The 17,944-nt window shown below is 36.4% G+C and overlaps 2 protein-coding genes and 1 long non-coding RNA gene across 4 annotated transcripts; all 3 read left to right on the top strand.

Annotated features, from left to right (window-relative positions):
- The first annotated feature begins 3,607 nt into the window (after window positions 1-3,607).
- On the top strand, window positions 3,608-11,209 carry LOC8260745. Of its 2 annotated transcripts, none has more exons than XM_048379008.1 (7): window positions 3,608-4,156; window positions 4,254-4,352; window positions 5,919-6,094; window positions 6,728-6,827; window positions 7,744-7,805; window positions 7,928-9,096; window positions 9,977-11,209. In XM_048379008.1, the coding sequence occupies exons 1-6, from the start codon at window positions 3,704-3,706 to the stop codon at window positions 8,040-8,042; spliced, it is 1,005 nt and encodes a 334-aa protein (XP_048234965.1). In that variant the 5' UTR covers window positions 3,608-3,703; the 3' UTR covers window positions 8,043-9,096; window positions 9,977-11,209. The 2 variants fall into 2 exon arrangements, with proteins under 2 accessions (XP_048234965.1, XP_048234966.1); XM_048379009.1 differs by having other exon boundaries at window positions 10,036-11,209.
- Window positions 8,982-13,422, top strand: LOC8260749 (mitochondrial intermembrane space import and assembly protein 40 homolog). Its single transcript, XM_048379010.1, has 5 exons — window positions 8,982-9,109; window positions 11,402-11,515; window positions 12,369-12,400; window positions 12,483-12,608; window positions 13,025-13,422. The coding sequence occupies exons 1-5, from the start codon at window positions 9,100-9,102 to the stop codon at window positions 13,181-13,183; spliced, it is 441 nt and encodes a 146-aa protein (XP_048234967.1). The 5' UTR covers window positions 8,982-9,099; the 3' UTR covers window positions 13,184-13,422.
- A 2,388-nt stretch (window positions 13,423-15,810) lies between these two features.
- On the top strand, window positions 15,811-17,858 carry LOC125371084. Its single transcript, XR_007217291.1, has 4 exons — window positions 15,811-15,952; window positions 16,587-16,683; window positions 17,600-17,661; window positions 17,784-17,858. It is a non-coding gene; the product is annotated as an uncharacterized LOC125371084 (long non-coding RNA).
- The last annotated feature ends 86 nt before the right edge of the window (window positions 17,859-17,944 follow it).

A 17,944-nucleotide genomic window follows, 5' to 3' on the forward strand; every position in this document is an offset into this window, starting at 1 on the left:
TCATTTCTCATCAGGTCAGCCACCTTGTAAGTGTCATCCTTAGGTCCTCTTAATCCAAAAGACTGAAATTATCCAAAGAAAGGATCCAATTCTCTCCCCAGATACATGTACTCTTTCCATCACCTATATTTACCCTTAGACCCTCTTTCAATAGCTTCATTCCCTCCAACATACTAGTCCAAATCCATGATTGATTTCTCCTAGACTCAGGATTCAAAAATTCTCCATGAGGGAAATATAGGCACTTTAGCACTATGCCCAAGGTTTATCTTTATTATAGAGCAGTCGCCAGCATTGTTTGGCTAAACAAGCTTTGTTGAAATTCTCAAAATCTTTAAAACCCATATTACCAAATTCTTTCAGTAGAGTCATCTTACCCCAACTCTTCCAATGAATTTTCCTGTCCAAATTAGGACCATCCCACCAAAATCAAGCTAGAATACATTTGAGTTTTTGATAAAAAGAACTTTGGAAGTTTGAAATACCCCATTATATTACCAGGAATCGCTGTGAATTTGATCAAAATTTCTCTTCCTGCTTGGGACAAATTTTTTTTGTTGCCACCCTTAGGTCTTTTTAATAACCCTCTCTTCTATAAATCTAAGCGTTTGCCCTTTTGATTTTCCCCAGAGTACCAGGGCTCCCAAGTAAGAATCATTTGTGCTCATTTCCTGCATACTGAGAACTCTCAAAATATCCATTTTTTGCATTTTCGACATACCTTTACTGACATCACATGAGACTTCTGAAAATTAATATTAAGCCTCAATGCTTCGCTAAACTGTTGAAGCACTTGTTTAAAACAGTCAGTCTCTTGCATTGAGGCCTTCATATACAATAGGGTATCGTTTGAAAATAAAGTGCTAAAAATAAGAGGGCAATACTGATTAAGCTTCAAACCATTCAAAGTTTTGTTCATCAATGCACTCTCTAGTAGACTAGTCAATGCTTCAGACACACATAGAAACAAGTAAGGCGACAACAGGTCACCTTGATGCACTTCCTGCGAAGGGGAAAACGAGGTAGATGGCATCCCATTAATCAACATTGAGTAACTGACATTGTTATACACTCCATAATCCTCTTCACCACTCATTCATGAAATCCCATTCTTCTCAAAACTATTTCTAGAAAGGACCAATGTATCTGATCATATGCCTTATAGAGATTTAGCTTAATCACCATATAGTGATTGTTTCCCTTACGTCTCGAATTTAGGTAGTGGAAAGCTTCATGTGCTAGGATTAGATTATCTTGAATAACTCGATTAGGCACAAAAGCATTCCGATTTGGAGAAATGATGTCATTCATTATGGGCTTCAACTTGTTTACTAGAATCTTGCTAATTACTTTATATAAGAAATTAGTGAGGCTTATGGGTCTGAATTAGGTAACTTTAATAGGGTGAGGGACTTTTGGTTTGAGGGTTATAAAGGTATAATTAAGCTCTTTTAGCATTAAACCCGACTCAAAGAACTGCTTAACTGCTCTGCATGCTTGGTTCCCCACTACCGCCCATTGGGATTGAAAGAATACCCAAGAGAACCCATCCGGGCCCGGGGCATTAAGCCCATCCAGCTTAAAAATTAATTTCATAATCTAGCACTAGTTTTATAAGAGTGAAATTAATTTCCTCAATCACCACAGGTTTCACCATCTCCGCCACTTGATCCTCCTCTATCCGCAGCTCGGAGGCATACAGTTTATTATAGAAATCCAGTATATGGCCCTCATATCTCTTTCATTCTCCAACCAACTCCTTTCATCATTCTTAAGTCGGACAATCTGATTCCTTTGGCTTCTACTTATTATAAAGGGATGGAAAAACTTGGAATTCTTATCTCATTCCTTCAGCCATTTAATGGGGATCGTAAAAGCTAGTGGATTTCCTTAACCTTCCAGACCTCATCCAGCCTTTTAACCAAATCGGCTTCTTGACTATGACTTAGATCAGTCTAAGGCATTGCTCCAATCCTCTCAATTTCACTAATCAGTTCGGTTGTAAATTTTTTTGAAAGACCGTTCTATCCCAACTCATCAATGCCTTTTTGCAAGCTTGTAATTTCCTATAGGTTCTAAAGACCTGAGACCCATGATCTTCCTTTTTCTAAGATCCGACAATCAAATCACTACAATCAGGATTGAGCAACCACTTACCCTCGAAACGAAAAACTCATCTATACCTCTTGGCTTGTACGTAAAAGTCTAGAATCAAGGGCTGATGATTTGACCCGATGAGTGCCTCATGTATGACTAAAGCTTTATTAAATAGATGCTTCCACTTAGGGTTCACCAACACTTTATTTAAACATGCATCCACAGCCTCACTACCCACCCTATTATTAGACCAAGTTAGAGACAGTCCCTTGAAAGCAACCTCCATTAATAGATTACCATCCATAAAATCATGGTACTAGTGAAATAAACGGTTGTAAATCGGGATCCCTCCAATCTTGTCAGTCAAAGAGGACACCATATTAAAGTCACATGCACATAACCATGGGCCATCATCCTGAGGCTTTAACTGACCAATCTCATCCCATATAGAATTCTTGAATCTCATATCTGAATCCCTAAACAAAAACGTTACCAACCAAGTACCCTCTATCATCGTACATTTTCGTGTATATGAAATGACGACAACTATCCAACACCTCTACCATAATATCTGCTCCCCACCACAAGGCCAACCCTCCCCTAAAACCCCTAGGCTCAACATAGAAAGTATTCATAAAACCTAACCTTCTTCTTTAAACTTCAAGCACATTAATTCTATTTTTGGTTTCTGAAAGGAAAACCAAATCTTTAGATGTCAAAAACCTTTATAGACCAAACATCTATTTTGGATGCACAACTTGGTAACAAAGGAATCACCTTATAATCTACAATGTGTCAACTAGCTTAGCTTAATTTCTAGACTCTCTTGGTATTGAATTAGATCATTGAATCTGAGCAGGACATGATCAAAGGGCCATCTACTGCTTCCCCATTTTACATGTCAAATACAATGGCTTATAGCTTATAATTGTGTGAAAAGATTGCATCGTCCTTCTTGTAATTTATTAAAACTAACGAAGTTACTGTACTAATCTTCCCAGTAATATCTTGTATAATTCTGGGAGCTTGCACCAAATCTTTACTTGAGGATGGTTGCTAATGCTAGCGCTAGCATATTAAAACATAAATGTAGAAGCACAATGTACTGTTTTAGTCTCTCGGCGAGGAGGCACAAAAAGCATTAGAATGCCCAAGCATTGTTGACTTGCATAAAGACTCATGTGGGATCGAGTTTTCAGACGCTTTCCTTTGTTTCCTCAAAAGTATTGGTGAAGAGAAGGTATGCTTAATGGACTGTTTATGATTGTCCTTCTCATTTGTTGAAGAGAAGGGTTGTTTGAGTAAGAGAACATAATTTAGGAGATTTAAGTTTTGAGTATGAAAGGAATATCAATCAAAGAGATGCAGGTGGTGAGGTGCTATAACAATCTATCTTATAAATTTTATTCGAATAAAAATTTGTATATTTAGAATTAAAATTTGCAATTTAACTCTATAGTTCACTATCATTTTATTTACCAAATTATTTTATATAATAATAATAATAATAATAAGACTCATGTGGGAGGGAAAAGGAACACCCAAAACCTCAGCAGCTTAATACATTTACGAAAAAAACGCAGCAACTATCTCTCCAGTAAGCCGAATGGCCATGTCTTTCACTGCAGCTGCTTCTTCACCATCTCACCTACTTGTCCAATCCCAATATCCCAAAGTACCCTTTCCTTTTATGCCCACGCCCATTTCATCCCGAAATTTTTTCCTTTTGTACAAACAAAGAGGGAGACGGATTCATGTTGCCGCTGTTAAGAGCAATTCTAGCTCCGGCGAGAAATCAAGCGATAAAGAAAAGAAAATAGTGGAAGAAGAAGAAGAAGAAGAGGTGGAGGAGGAATTGGGATGGATTCAAGAGAAAGCGTTGGACCTAGTGGAGTTCACTGGGTCAGTCACTCAAGCGATTCCTGGTCCCAGAGTTGGCCAGAGCTCCTTGCCTTGGATTCTTGCTCTTCCTTTAGGTTATCTTGGTATTACCTTTGTTATTGCCTTTGTTAAGACTGTTAAAAAGTATTCTTCTCCAAGAGACAAGCGCAAGAGACTGGTCTGTTTTATTATTTTTATGTTCTCTTTTTTTCTTTTCTCTGTAATTCATATCTATCCTTTATTTGAAGGAGCTTCTGAATTTCCATACTCTTCAGGTCAATAAAAATGCTATGCTCTGCAAATCCATTGACGAGCTCTTTCACCAAGGAGGAGATGCATTGCACCATTCTGCCCTCAAGGAATTGGAGAAAAAGGTGAGCCTTAACATTACACATACTCTTCTCTGTTAGAGATTTTAGAATCATAAAACAATAAAAGCGGAAGTCCAAGAACATACCTTCAGCCGTAGCAATCAAATTCTGAAATTAGAGAGCTAATAAAATGCTAGAAGATTAGACATAGTCGCTAGCCTTTCCAAGACTTTATGCCCGTGGAAATTCACAGACTCTTGAAGATTAGTGACCTTTTTTTTGTGTTAAATTTTTTCTTGATGCCTGTCCATAAAAAACGACTTCTAATAAGATATGGGGAGTTAATTAACTTCCAAACGAACTGTTCTCACTTCTTTAGGACAAAGTAGGTTTGAACTTAAATTTAGATGGGCCACAAATTGTATTTATTTATTTATTTATTAAAATGAATAAAAATTCCAATATTCTCCCACTTGGCCATACATGACTTAATATGTATTAATAAATTTAATACGTGAAGAAAATTCCCTAAATCCTTACACTCAAGTAGTTTAAATTACATGGATCATAGCGGCAAGTCTTCTGACAGCGAGTATTACCTTCTATGTATTATAGTGTAATCTTCTGCGTTAAATGAGAACAATATATGAGACATACCTTTATGAATAAGCTTCCTCATGCTTATTCCAGGTCAACTTCATATTTAAACATGTATTTGTCTCCTTTTAATATTTATGCATACAATCTCAAATCAAGAAGACAATGAATTAATTGGAGTTTTCATATCGACCAAAGTATTATACAAACACCAAATGTATCTCCATTACGAGGAATTTACAAAATAGAGCCGGAGTCCAATACATTCGACCACGCTCTGTATTAGCCTTGGGTGCCAATCCTTTCGTCAAAGAATCTACAATCATCAATCTAGTACTTATGTTCTCAATACTCACCTTGTTAGACTTAACATGTTCTCTAATTGCTAAATCCTTAAAGTCGATGTGCTTATGCTGTGCTATATGAAACCATACTCTTTACCTCCTTGTCCTCCTATATAATCACCCCCACATCTCTTTTCTCTTTCATACAAGACCACCCTAACCAGTAACCGAACTCCACTTCTTTTCCTCCAAAATATACACTTTGATAATGTCTTTGTTCTCCATATCTAAAGCCATTACCGTCTCTTGCTGCAACGATGGTGGATGTTATTTTGCACGACCACCTTTCATTGAAGGTGATGGAGATGATGATGATGGTGATTATGACTATGCTCCACAAAACTGTTTCCACTTCTTTAGGGAAATGTGGGTTTGAATTTAAATTCAAATGGGCCGCTAACTGTATTTGTTTACTTACTAAATAAAATCCCAACATTCTCAACCTTATATTCAATTGTTATAATTCTTAATTTCTGTCCGTTCCTTTCAATTATTTCTCATGAATTAATTTTTCTTTTCTTCATCTTTCAACTAAGTTGCTTACTTAATTGAGTGACTCAAAGCAAATGGACTCTGTCATCGTCATCTTGTTATTCGCCCTGGTTTCATATATACATGGAAGAATTAGTTAGTTTATTTTCCAGGAACAACCATTGGGTTTTGATGGCAACTTCTAATTCCTATCCAGACAGGTTTTAGCATGGAGGATATTTTCCGCAAGTACATTCGTTATGCTTTGAATGAAAAACCCTTTAATCCAGATCTGGTTGCCAACTTAATCCAGCTTAGGAAAGCATCATTGTTGGAGGACTCCCGGGTTGCTGAAATCTTGAATGACATTTCAAGGCGGATTGTCAAGGAAAAGGTAAAAAGTTCTCGATTTCCTCAGTATACCATATTTTTAAGTAGATAGGATCATGATTCACAGACAACCTTCTGTCAAGTTGGTCCTGTTTACTAGCATTAGTGCTTAGTACAAAAAGATATGAAAGAACGTTCGAAGAAACCTTTCACCTATATGTCTCTAGCTTGCTCTTGTGATACATGTACATTCTCAATAAGCTGTATAGGACACGTCTGAAGTCATCATTGTGATATTACTGATCAGTTTTTCTACCCTATCTCTCGCATATTTAGAAATCTTCAAGAACTTTTGTCTTTTGGATGGTTAGTAAGCTGAAGGTTGATAAAGTTGGGTGACATTTTAATAAATATTGGGTCTACATGAATGTTCAAAGAATTATAAAAGAGACATCTATAGCAGCTGAGAGTTCTCCTTGCTTTGTTGTTTGTCTTCAATAGTGTTTCCAAGTGATTTTGCAATTTGGGGATGGAGAGGATTAGTTTGGGGGGATAGTAGCCGCTGGATTGATTATGGTCTTTTTCAATTTGTTCAGGATATTACTGCTCTATTACGATGACAAAACCATATGAAGGACAAATTACAATATAACAGTATCAGTTGTGATATCAAATTGTGACTTCTTGTTGTTGCCCAGGTCCTGTAGTCATGGAAATGGCTGGGTATACTGAAAAAGGATTTAAGAGAAAGCTTGCTGTGCAGACCCTTTTCGGCAAGGTGTATTATTTGTCTGAGGTAAATGACTGAACAATGAAATTGATAATCTTTTGCTGGCTCATGTTTTTGTTTCGGATTTTCTTGATTTGCATACATATAGTCCAAAATTTCAGGTCTGCTGGATCGTGAAACTTTTAAGAACGAGAATAATTTAGTTAATGTACTCTTTTCCAATAGTGTAAGACCTTATACTGGTGGTCAATAATTGATATCTACTAGGAATTCAGAGATGGATGTTGTTCTTTTTTTTTTTTTTTTTTTTGATAAAGCCAAAGAAGAACAACTGGTTAACAACAAACAGAAATTGCTGCAAGAACAATAACTGAGACTGCCCATCTGTCTAGAATACTATTGCTTTGCTGTACATTATCTCTATAAGTCATGAACCTGTACAAAATTGCTTCATGGATTCTAAACAGATATGAGTGTAGACATGGCTGGGTTTTAACCAAGAGATGGATGTTGTTTCTAACTTATTGACCTCAAATTATCTTAGATCTTAATTTGATAATATTTTGTGATTCATGTCTAACATGGCGTATTCCGATCTTTTCTTGGGGGTTGCTGCATTTATTAGCATGATATCTCGAATACTATTACTTTGCTGTACATTAAATAAATGTACGTATAACTCATGAGTGTAATACAAAATTTCTTCACGGATTCCAAACAGAGCTGAATTTGAACATGGATGGACTGAGAGATGGACCTCAGATTATCTTACATCTTAAGTTGATAATATCATGTGATTCATGCCTAACATTTGGTGTTCCAGTGTTTTATTGGGGGTTGAAATAGCTGCATTTATTACCACGATATGTAGAATCTGTTTGTAAATTGATTTCATTTGTTACTTTGGGCTGTTGAGCTCGGTGCTTGTCAGTTCTTCCATTCTTGTACGGTATATTGATATTTGTTTTACAATTTTGGCCAGCTGCCAGAGTTCTGTTCGAGGGATAGCTCCTTGGTTGTCAAGGAGATATTTGGGGCTACAGAGTATGTTGTTTATGCATTTGGTTCTGGATAATGAAAGGAATTGAAATTGATGAAAATTGGTTTACTGAAGCATTTTGTTCACTATCATTTATTGCCTTTCTCATCTTCTTCCCCCCAAACAGTGAAGATGCTGACAAACTTCGGCTGCACACTCTTTCTGAAGCTGGTGATATGGGTTCACTTGAGAAGATGGTTGATGGTTCAGATTCAGATGAGCACTCATCTACTGCTCCTTGAATTTATATAATGGAGGTCTTGGTGCAGAGAATTGAAGAGAGAATCAGAAGGGATTTTTGTTTTTGAATACCAGAAGTTGTAACAGGAGTGATTTACAGAACATTGTAAACGCTTTTAATAATTTTGTCCAGAGTAGCTAGAAATGCAGACTGCTTACTTAGGCGACAGAATGCTGATAGCAGACATGTTTAGCTTGAGAAGTTGATGCGTAATATTGTTTAGCTTGAAGCATAGCCAGAAATGGCTACTTAATAGTTAATACCAGTTAGTTTGATGTCCAAGGACAGATCGAGGGGGGCAATAGAACAGGAGCAATGCTTTTGATCATGGAAGATTTGAGAAAGAAGAGGCAGTTCGATTGGGATTATTGTAGTAATGTTTGCTTGGATTTGAACACAATCGAATGAAGGCATTGGCATTGTGTGGTTGGATTTGAACACAATCAAATCAAGGCATAGGCATTGTGTGTTCAAGGATTGCAATAATTTTCAACTATTATTAGTAGTTAGGTGTGATTTATAAAAGGGAACTTATTGCAGTTTGTGTATACTTTGAGACTACGCCAACCCAATACAATTCCAAAGTGCCGCCCCGGAATTGATTTATTATTAATTCACGCAAGCAAATTAACTCGGGAAAAATCACAAAACTCGTTAATATAAGACTCGGTGGTGACAAACTAATTAGTATTTGGTTCCAGCATAGCACACTATTATTATTATTATCCCCCTATCCATTGCCAAAAGAAGAGCAAACTTTCATAATCATCATCACGGAAGGGTATATTTGGAGAAAAAAATAGCAAAGCCAAGCAGAAGAAGAAGAAGAAAGAGAGGGATGTCAGGTGTAATTTCGGGAAATGATGAAGGGCAGATGGAGAAAGTGCCACCGTTCCCCGTTTGTATATAAATTAAAAATGATATGATATGAGAAGAAAACCAGATATTATATTATCAATTGCAAAAACTATAAGGAAACAAGAATCCCCCATTTCTCTCATTGGATTTCTATTTCCCTATTTGGGGCTTCTCTCTGTCTCTCTCTCTATCTCTGGGTAATGCTATCTGGTAACATTTCCTCTCCCTTTCTTTTCTCTTCTATTTTATTTTCAGTTACCAATCTTTCTTTCATGTGCATAGATTTTTGTTCTTTTTGATCAATTCTTTTTTTTTTTCTTTTTTTTTATTTATTATTTAATAACTATCAATCATTCATTCACTGCTTCTTTACTTTACTTTACTTTGAAACGATTCAACTTTCCTATTACGATTATCCATCGAATCAATCTTTTGTTACCTAATAACTACCCAATTGTTTTGCTTCTTCTTTTACTTCTCAATCCATTACTGCATCAACTATTTTCTTTCCCTCTATTTTTACTTCTTTTTATTTTTATTTTTTACTTTTTTTTGTCAATTTTTTTTTAAATCATTTCCTTAATTCACCTTATTCTTTACCACCCAAGTTTTCACAATTAGATAGTCTGAAATTAATTGATTTTACTGGTTAGATTTTCTGATGCTGCTATCTACTTCTTCATTTTTCTCCTACTTCTTTTTGGAACCTTCTCTTTATTTCTGATGCCCCTATCAGTTTCTTGATCTTTCCAACTTCTTCTTTTCACAATGTTCTCTTAATTGCTGATGCTGGTATCCATTTCTTGACTTTTCAACTTCTTTTTAGAATGTTCCTTTAAATGCTGATGCTGATTTCTTCTACTGCTCTATTCTTTATTTGGTCATGCTACTAGTTTATTGTTCATGACCATTCCTTTTTGGAATACACATTGTTCTTTAATCCATTTTTAGGCCTTTTAAATTTCATGTTTTCGCTGCTTGGTTTCTTACTTATCTCTATCTTGTGAATCTATTCCCTCTGGCTGTCATTGTATATATTTCCATTTCTTCTTTTTTTTTTTTTTTCCTTTTCTCCAGGATGCTTCTAGGATCATGATTTTTTTCCCTCTCATACGTGATTCGCACTTCTCTTGTAGAGTATATATGGGCTGACTTGTACATTTCATGGGAGTTGTAGAGGATAATGAGCCGCCTTTGAAACGTGTCAAGCTGCCCGTAGGAGAAGTCAGAACCTTTTTGGACCACTCATCTGTTACAGGACCTGTATCTTGCTCTTTGGGAGACTTGATGGCCAGGCCTCTAAACTCCCAAGGAGATGGAGAAACAGTTGGTTCAAGAGGAGTCATTAAAAGATTGGAATTCGTCAAAATCATAACCAGGGCATTGTACTTACTTCCTTACATCCTCTAACTAGGTGCCCTAGCTTCCCACAACAGAAACAATAATCGGGTAATCTTTCATACCTAAAGCTAAACCAGCTTTTAGGTTTTTCTTGCCTTTTGTTGTTAAAACCCACCAGAAGAGGCTTCTCCACATGTATTCTTGCTTTGATTCGTAGAAAAGACCATTCTGGTTAGCACACTCATCCTTATCAACATCCTCCAAACCCATTGAGTAGGGCTGCAATACTTTCGGGATTCACCACGTTCAGTTGTCTAGGAGGTAGCCCTACAAGCTGAACCCAAAAGAATGTGGTATCCAGATCTATATTCTGCTACACTTCGTCTGGCGGCCACTCTTTTAGCACAATATGAGCATTCGCTGTGGACCAAGGACCCTCTCGTAGCACAGTACTCAGCTCCTCTTCCTTCTTGAAAATGAAGATGTAAACACTATGCTTTTCTTTGTTTATGGTAAATGAAACCTGTGGGCCCCAGGAGGTTTTAAGACTGTCCTTCACCGTATTCATGGTGATATTCCTATCAGTAATTACTCTCCCAACCGCCTTAAACTTATTGTCTTCCATTTTCACATCATGATCAGTTAATGCAAGGCTTGGTCCTTCACATAGAACACCATCTATACCGTTAAAAGTTGCCATGTCCAAGCTCTCACTTTCTATAGTATTATACAAGGTTAACACTAGAATGTACAGATTGATTAAACAAAGGGTAGAGGTTTTGAAAAGATATAGAGACACAGGGGATTTCAGAAATGTAGAGAGGGTTAGAGGTATGTAAAAGAAGAGAGGAGAGACAAAAGATAGGAGAAATGGAGAGAACTAAATCCAGATGCTCCAGCTAGAGACGATAGAGACAAGACTTCTCGAGGGAATTTCTCCTACAGAGGAAAAGACTAATAAAATTTCAGGTGCCTAATAACCTTTTTGTTAGCTATAAATGAATTTTTATTAGAAATAGGACCTAACTTCATAATATGTCCGTACACTGTTTTTTAAAAATAATAATAAGGATGGGCTACAGAGAGAGGTGGGCCTAGCTTATCTAAGCCCAAGTCAATCAATTTGTCTTCTATGTCAACATTAATTGCTTTCATTTACAGAATTAGAAAAAAGAAAAAGAAAGATGGGTCAAGCTCAGAGCGAAGTGGCGGCAGTAGATCAAACTCAGAACCACCAATCGTCGCCCGCTACTTCTGTGGAATCTCTTATTGCAGGTAGGTTTGCCCCTTCTTTCTTTTCCATTTAGTAAGACAAGTTTCATTTGGGATGATTATTAATATTCCTTAAAATTGACAAAGTTCTTGTCTATTATGCTTACTCGGAGAAATTAAGACGAATTATGCTTCTTCATACACTTGCTACATGTGGTAATTAAATTAGCCTAGGATCGTACATTATCTAATTCTGCAAATGTTAGAACTTGTGAATTGTCTAATATCAGAGAATATATATATATATATATGTTGTCTCCTCTTTTTGCTGGTCAGTGGAGGTGGAAAAACCTTTATAGACCAAACATCTATTTTGGATGCACAACTTGGTAACAAAGGAATCACCTTATAATCTACAAGGTGTCAACTAGCTTAGCTTAATTTCTAGACTCTCTTGGTATTGAATTAGATCATTGAATCTGAGCAGGACATGATCAAAGGGCCATCTACTGCTTCCCCATTTTACATGTCAAATACAATGGCTTATAGCTTATAATTGTGTGAAAAGATTGCATCGTCCTTCTTGTAATTTATTAAAACTAACGACGTTACTGTACTAATCTTCCCAGTAACATCTTGTATAATTCTGGGAGCTTGCACCAAATCCTTACTTGAGGATGGTTGCTAATGCTAGCGCTAGAATGGTCAAACATAAATGTAGAAGCACAATGTACAGTTTTATTTGTATGAATTCCCTCTTATTTTGACTCCACCGTGTACATTTTGAAAGAATTGGGATCCCACTTATTGACAAAAACATCCTCAGTGTATGCCTCTGTAACCCTGCTCAAGTCTTGGTCCCTAGGTTTGAGATCTTATAGGTTGCTAATAATTTTCTTGTTTATTGCTTTGGCAGAAGCTGCAGCTTATGGCAATGATGAGAATGAGGTTAGTCCACATCAGATTCATATGTAATTTGCTTCATCGTTCAGAATAATAGATAATGAAAGTTGAAACTATGGATTTTTAGTCTCTTGATGCGAAGGCTCAGAAAGCATTAGAATGCCCATGCATTGCTGACTTACGCAAAGGCTCATGTGGGATCCAGTTTTCAGAAGCTTTCGTTTGTTTCCTCAAAAGTACGGCTGAAGAGAAGGTATGCGTAATGGACTGTTCATGATTGTCCTTCTCATTTGTTGAGTTACTGTATTTTGTTAAGCTTATAGCTGTTCCTTCCAACCCATCACACACGGGCAAAAAGAAAAACCATTTGCGAGCTGAGGTGCATTTAAGTCTTGCTCAGAAGACTGAAGACTTTCTTCCAATCTTTATCAATGAAAAACTACCTGAGCATAGTTTACCCATTTGGCTGCTGTGGAGGCATTGAAACAGAATAATTTCATTGATGTTGTAACTTCTTTTAGCTCTGGTTAAATTGTTGGATTTGTATTATATTGTTTGTAGCTGCTGTTAGAAAATATTAATTTAGAAAATAGTTATAAAGTTGAACAAAGGTTAAGTTGGAATGTTTAGGAAGCTGATAGTAATTTGTGGAAGTTTTCATTGGAACAGGGTTCAGACTGCGTGCATCCGTTTGTGGCCCTGCAGGATTGTCTAAAAGCTAACCCGGAGGCATTTTCAAACGATATTTTAGAACAGGAAGTGGAAAAAGAGGAAGTAGAAGCTAAAGACTACAAAATGTTCCCTCCAGCATGGTCTCAGGCGCATTAAGGTGTGATTTTGGCTAGCTGATAATGTTGACATATAAAGAAATGAAGATTGTCGGAGAATCATTTTGACATGGTTTAGTTATTAGAAAACTAGGAAGGGTTGTTTGGGCAAGCAAACAGAATTTGAGAGACTTGAGTTTTGAGTATGAAAGCAGGTTCAATCAAAGAGATGTAGTTTAAACATCTTATTTGCATTTTATAAATCAGATATTAGCTCTCCGTGGTGGGGGAGCTGTAACATTCATGGTTTGACTCTATACTTCACTATTATTTTATTTATATTATTATTATAAATAATTATTATTATTATTATTATTGATACAAAAGCAGAAAAGAAAAAAGGTACGCCTCAGCAGCTGAATACGTTTACTAAAAAAACGCAGCAACCATCTTTCCACTAAGCCGAATGGCCATGTCTTTCGCTGCAGCTTCTTGTCCAATCCCAATTTCCCAAAGTACCCTTTCCTTTTATGCCCACGCCCATCTCATCCCAATATCCTTTTTCTTTTGTACAAACAAAGAGGGAGACGGATTCATGTTGCCGACTCTAGCTCTGGCGAGAAATCAAACGATAAAGAAAAGAAAATACTGGAAGAAGAAGAAGAAGAAGAAGAGGTAGGTGGAGGAGGAATTGGGATCGATTCAAGAAAAAGCGTTTGACCTAGTGGAGTTCACTGGGTCAGTCAGTCAAGCGATTCCTGGTCCCAGAGTTGGCCAGAGCTCCTTGCCTTGGGTTCTTGCTTCCTTCAGGTTCTCTTGGTATTACCTTTGTTATTGCCTTTGTTAAGACTGTTAAAAAGTATTCTTCTCCAAGAGCCAAGCGCAAGAGACTGGTTTGTTTTATTATTTTTATATTCTCTTTTTTTCTTTTCTCTGTAATTCATATCTATCTTTTACTCGATGGAGCTTCTGAATTTCCATACTCTTCAGGTCAATAAAAAGCTATGCTCTGCAAATCCATTGACGAGCTCTTTCACAAAGGAGGAGATGCATTGCACCATTCTGCCCTTAAGGAATTGCAGAAAAAGGTGAGCCTTAACATTACACATACTCTTCTCTGTTAGAGATTTTAGAATCATAAAACAACAAAAGCGGAAGTCCAAGAACGTACCTTCAGCCATAGCAATCAAATTCTGAAATTAGAGAGCTAATAAAATGCTAGAAGATTAGACATAGTCGCTAGCCTTTCCAAGACCATGCCAGTGGAAATTCACAGACGCTTGAAGATTAGTGACCTTTTCTTTTGTGTTAAATTTTTTCTTGATGCCTGTCCTTCAAAAACGATTTCTAATAAGATATGGGGAGTTAATTAACTTCCAAAAAAAACTGTTCTCAATTCTTTAGGATAAAGTAGGTTTGAATTTAAATTTAGATGGGCCACATATTGTATTTATTTATTTATTTATTAAAATGAATAAAAATTCCAATATTCTCCCACTTGGCCATACATGACTTAATATGTATTAATAAATTTAATACGTGAAGAAAATTCCCTAAATCCTTACACTCAAGTAGTTTAAATTACATGGATCATAGCGGCAAGTCTTCCCGACAGCGAGTATTACCTTCTATGTATTATAGTGTAATCTTCTGCGTTAAATGAGAACAATATATGAGACATACCTTTATGAATAAGCTTCCTCATGCTTATTCCAGGTCAACTTCATATTTAAACATGTATTTGTCTCCTTTTAATATTTATGCATACAATCTCAAATCAAGAAGACAATGAATTAATTGGAGTTTTCATATCGACCAAAGTATTATACAAACACCAAATGTATCTCCATTACGAGGAATTTACAAAATAGAGCCGAGTCCAATACATTCGACACGCTCTGTATTAGCCTTGGGTGCCAATCCTTTCGTCAAAGAATCTACAATCATCAATCTAGTACTTATGTTCTCAATACTCACCTTGTTAGACTTAACATGTTCTCTAATTGCTAAATCCTTAAAGTCGATGTGCTTATGCTGTGCTATATGAAACCATACTCTTTACCTCCTTGTCCTCCTATATAATCACCCCCACATCTCTTTTCTCTTTCATACAAGACCACCCTAACCAGTAACCGAACTCCACTTCTTTTCCTCCAAAATATACACTTTGATAATGTCTTTGTTCTCCATATCTAAAGCCATTACCGTCTCTTGCTGCAACGATGGTGGATGTTATTTTGCACGACCACCTTTCATTGAAGGTGATGGAGATGATGATGATGGTGATTATGACTATGCTCCACAAAACTGTTTCCACTTCTTTAGGGAAATGTGGGTTTGAATTTAAATTCAAATGGGCCGCTAACTGTATTTGTTTACTTACTAAATAAAATCCCAACATTCTCAACCTTATATTCAATTGTTATAATTCTTAATTTCTGTCCGTTCCTTTCAATTATTTCTCATGAATTAATTTTTCTTTTCTTCATCTTTCAACTAAGTTGCTTACTTAATTGAGTGACTCAAAGCAAATGGACTCTGTCATCGTCATCTTGTTATTCGCCCTGGTTTCATATATACATGGAAGAATTAGTTAGTTTATTTTCCAGGAACAACCATTGGGTTTTGATGGCAACTTCTAATTCCTATCCAGACAGGTTTTAGCATGGAGGATATTTTCCATAAGTACATTCGTTATGCTTTGAATGAAAAACCCTTTAATCCAGATCTGGTTGCCAACTTAATCCAGCTTAGGAAAGCATCATTGTTGGAGGACTCCCGGGTTGCTGAAATCTTGAATGACATTTCAAGGCGGATTGTCAAGGAAAAGGTAAAAAGTTCTCGATTTCCTCAGTATACCATATTTTTAAGTAGATAGGATCATGATTCACAGACAACCTTCTGTCAAGTTGGTCCTGTTTACTAGCATTAGTGCTTAGTACAAAAAGATATGAAAGAACGTTCGAAGAAACCTTTCACCTATATGTCTCTAGCTTGCTCTTGTGATACATGTACATTCTCAATAAGCTGTATAGGACACGTCTGAAGTCATCATTGTGATATTACTGATCAGTTTTTCTACCCTATCTCTCGCATATTTAGAAATCTTCAAGAACTTTTGTCTTTTGGATGGTTAGTAAGCTGAAGGTTGATAAAGTTGGGTGACATTTTAATAAATATTGGGTCTACATGAATGTTCAAAGAATTATAAAAGAGACATCTATAGCAGCTGAGAGTTCTCCTTGCTTTGTTGTTTGTCTTCAATAGTGTTTCCAAGTGATTTTGCAATTTGGGGATGGAGAGGATTAGTTTGGGGGGATAGTAGCCGCTGGATTGATTATGGTCTTTTTCAATTTGTTCAGGATATTACTGCTCTATTACGATGACAAAACCATATGAAGGACAAATTACAATATAACAGTATCAGTTGTGATATCAAATTGTGACTTCTTGTTGTTGCCCAGGTCCTGTAGTCATGGAAATGGCTGGGTATACTGAAAAAGGATTTAAGAGAAAGCTTGCTGTGCAGACCCTTTCGGCAAGGTGTATTATTTGTCTGAGGTAAATGACTGAACAATGAAATTGATAATCTTTTGCTGGCTCATGTTTTTGTTTCGGATTTTCTTGATTTGCATACATATAGTCCAAAATTTCAGGTCTGCTGGATCGTGAAACTTTTAAGAACGAGAATAATTTAGTTAATGTACTCTTTTCCAATAGTGTAAGACCTTATACTGGTGGTCAATAATTGATATCTACTAGGAATTCAGAGATGGATGTTGTTCTTTTTTTTTTTTTTTTTTTTGATAAAGCCAAAGAAGAACAACTGGTTAACAACAAACAGAAATTGCTGCAAGAACAATAACTGAGACTGCCCATCTGTCTAGAATACTATTGCTTTGCTGTACATTATCTCTATAAGTCATGAACCTGTACAAAATTGCTTCATGGATTCTAAACAGATATGAGTGTAGACATGGCTGGGTTTTAACCAAGAGATGGATGTTGTTTCTAACTTATTGACCTCAAATTATCTTAGATCTTAATTTGATAATATTTTGTGATTCATGTCTAACATGGCGTATTCCGATCTTTTCTTGGGGGTTGCTGCATTTATTAGCATGATATCTCGAATACTATTACTTTGCTGTACATTAAATAAATGTACGTATAACTCATGAGTGTAATACAAAATTTCTTCACGGATTCCAAACAGAGCTGAATTTGAACATGGATGGACTGAGAGATGGACCTCAGATTATCTTACATCTTAAGTTGATAATATCATGTGATTCATGCCTAACATTTGGTGTTCCAGTGTTTTATTGGGGGTTGAAATAGCTGCATTTATTACCACGATATGTAGAATCTGTTTGTAAATTGATTTCATTTGTTACTTTGGGCTGTTGAGCTCGGTGCTTGTCAGTTCTTCCATTCTTGTACGGTATATTGATATTTGTTTTACAATTTTGGCCAGCTGCCAGAGTTCTGTTCGAGGGATAGCTCCTTGGTTGTCAAGGAGATATTTGGGGCTACAGAGTATGTTGTTTATGCATTTGGTTCTGGATAATGAAAGGAATTGAAATTGATGAAAATTGGTTTACTGAAGCATTTTGTTCACTATCATTTATTGCCTTTCTCATCTTCTTCCCCCCAAACAGTGAAGATGCTGACAAACTTCGGCTGCACACTCTTTCTGAAGCTGGTGATATGGGTTCACTTGAGAAGATGGTTGATGGTTCAGATTCAGATGAGCACTCATCTACTGCTCCTTGAATTTATATAATGGAGGTCTTGGTGCAGAGAATTGAAGAGAGAATCA

This window comes from Ricinus communis, chromosome 9 (assembly GCF_019578655.1).
Source record: "Ricinus communis isolate WT05 ecotype wild-type chromosome 9, ASM1957865v1, whole genome shotgun sequence".
Taxonomy (NCBI): domain Eukaryota; kingdom Viridiplantae; phylum Streptophyta; class Magnoliopsida; order Malpighiales; family Euphorbiaceae; genus Ricinus; species Ricinus communis.

Coding starts and splice junctions, on each gene's coding strand:
- LOC8260749 (XM_048379010.1), top strand. Junction 11,516..12,368: donor TGTGGAATCTCTTATTGCAG/GTAGGTTTGCCC, acceptor TTGCTTTGGCAG/AAGCTGCAGCTTATGGCAAT. Junction 12,609..13,024: donor AAAGTACGGCTGAAGAGAAG/GTATGCGTAATG, acceptor TCATTGGAACAG/GGTTCAGACTGCGTGCATCC.
- LOC8260745 (XM_048379008.1), top strand. CDS start 3,704: ATGGCCATGTCTTTCACTGCAGCTGCTTCTTCACCATCTCACCTACTT. Junction 4,157..4,253: donor GAGACAAGCGCAAGAGACTG/GTCTGTTTTATT, acceptor CATACTCTTCAG/GTCAATAAAAATGCTATGCT. Junction 6,095..6,727: donor AGGCGGATTGTCAAGGAAAA/GGTAAAAAGTTC, acceptor TTGTTGTTGCCC/AGGTCCTGTAGTCATGGAAA.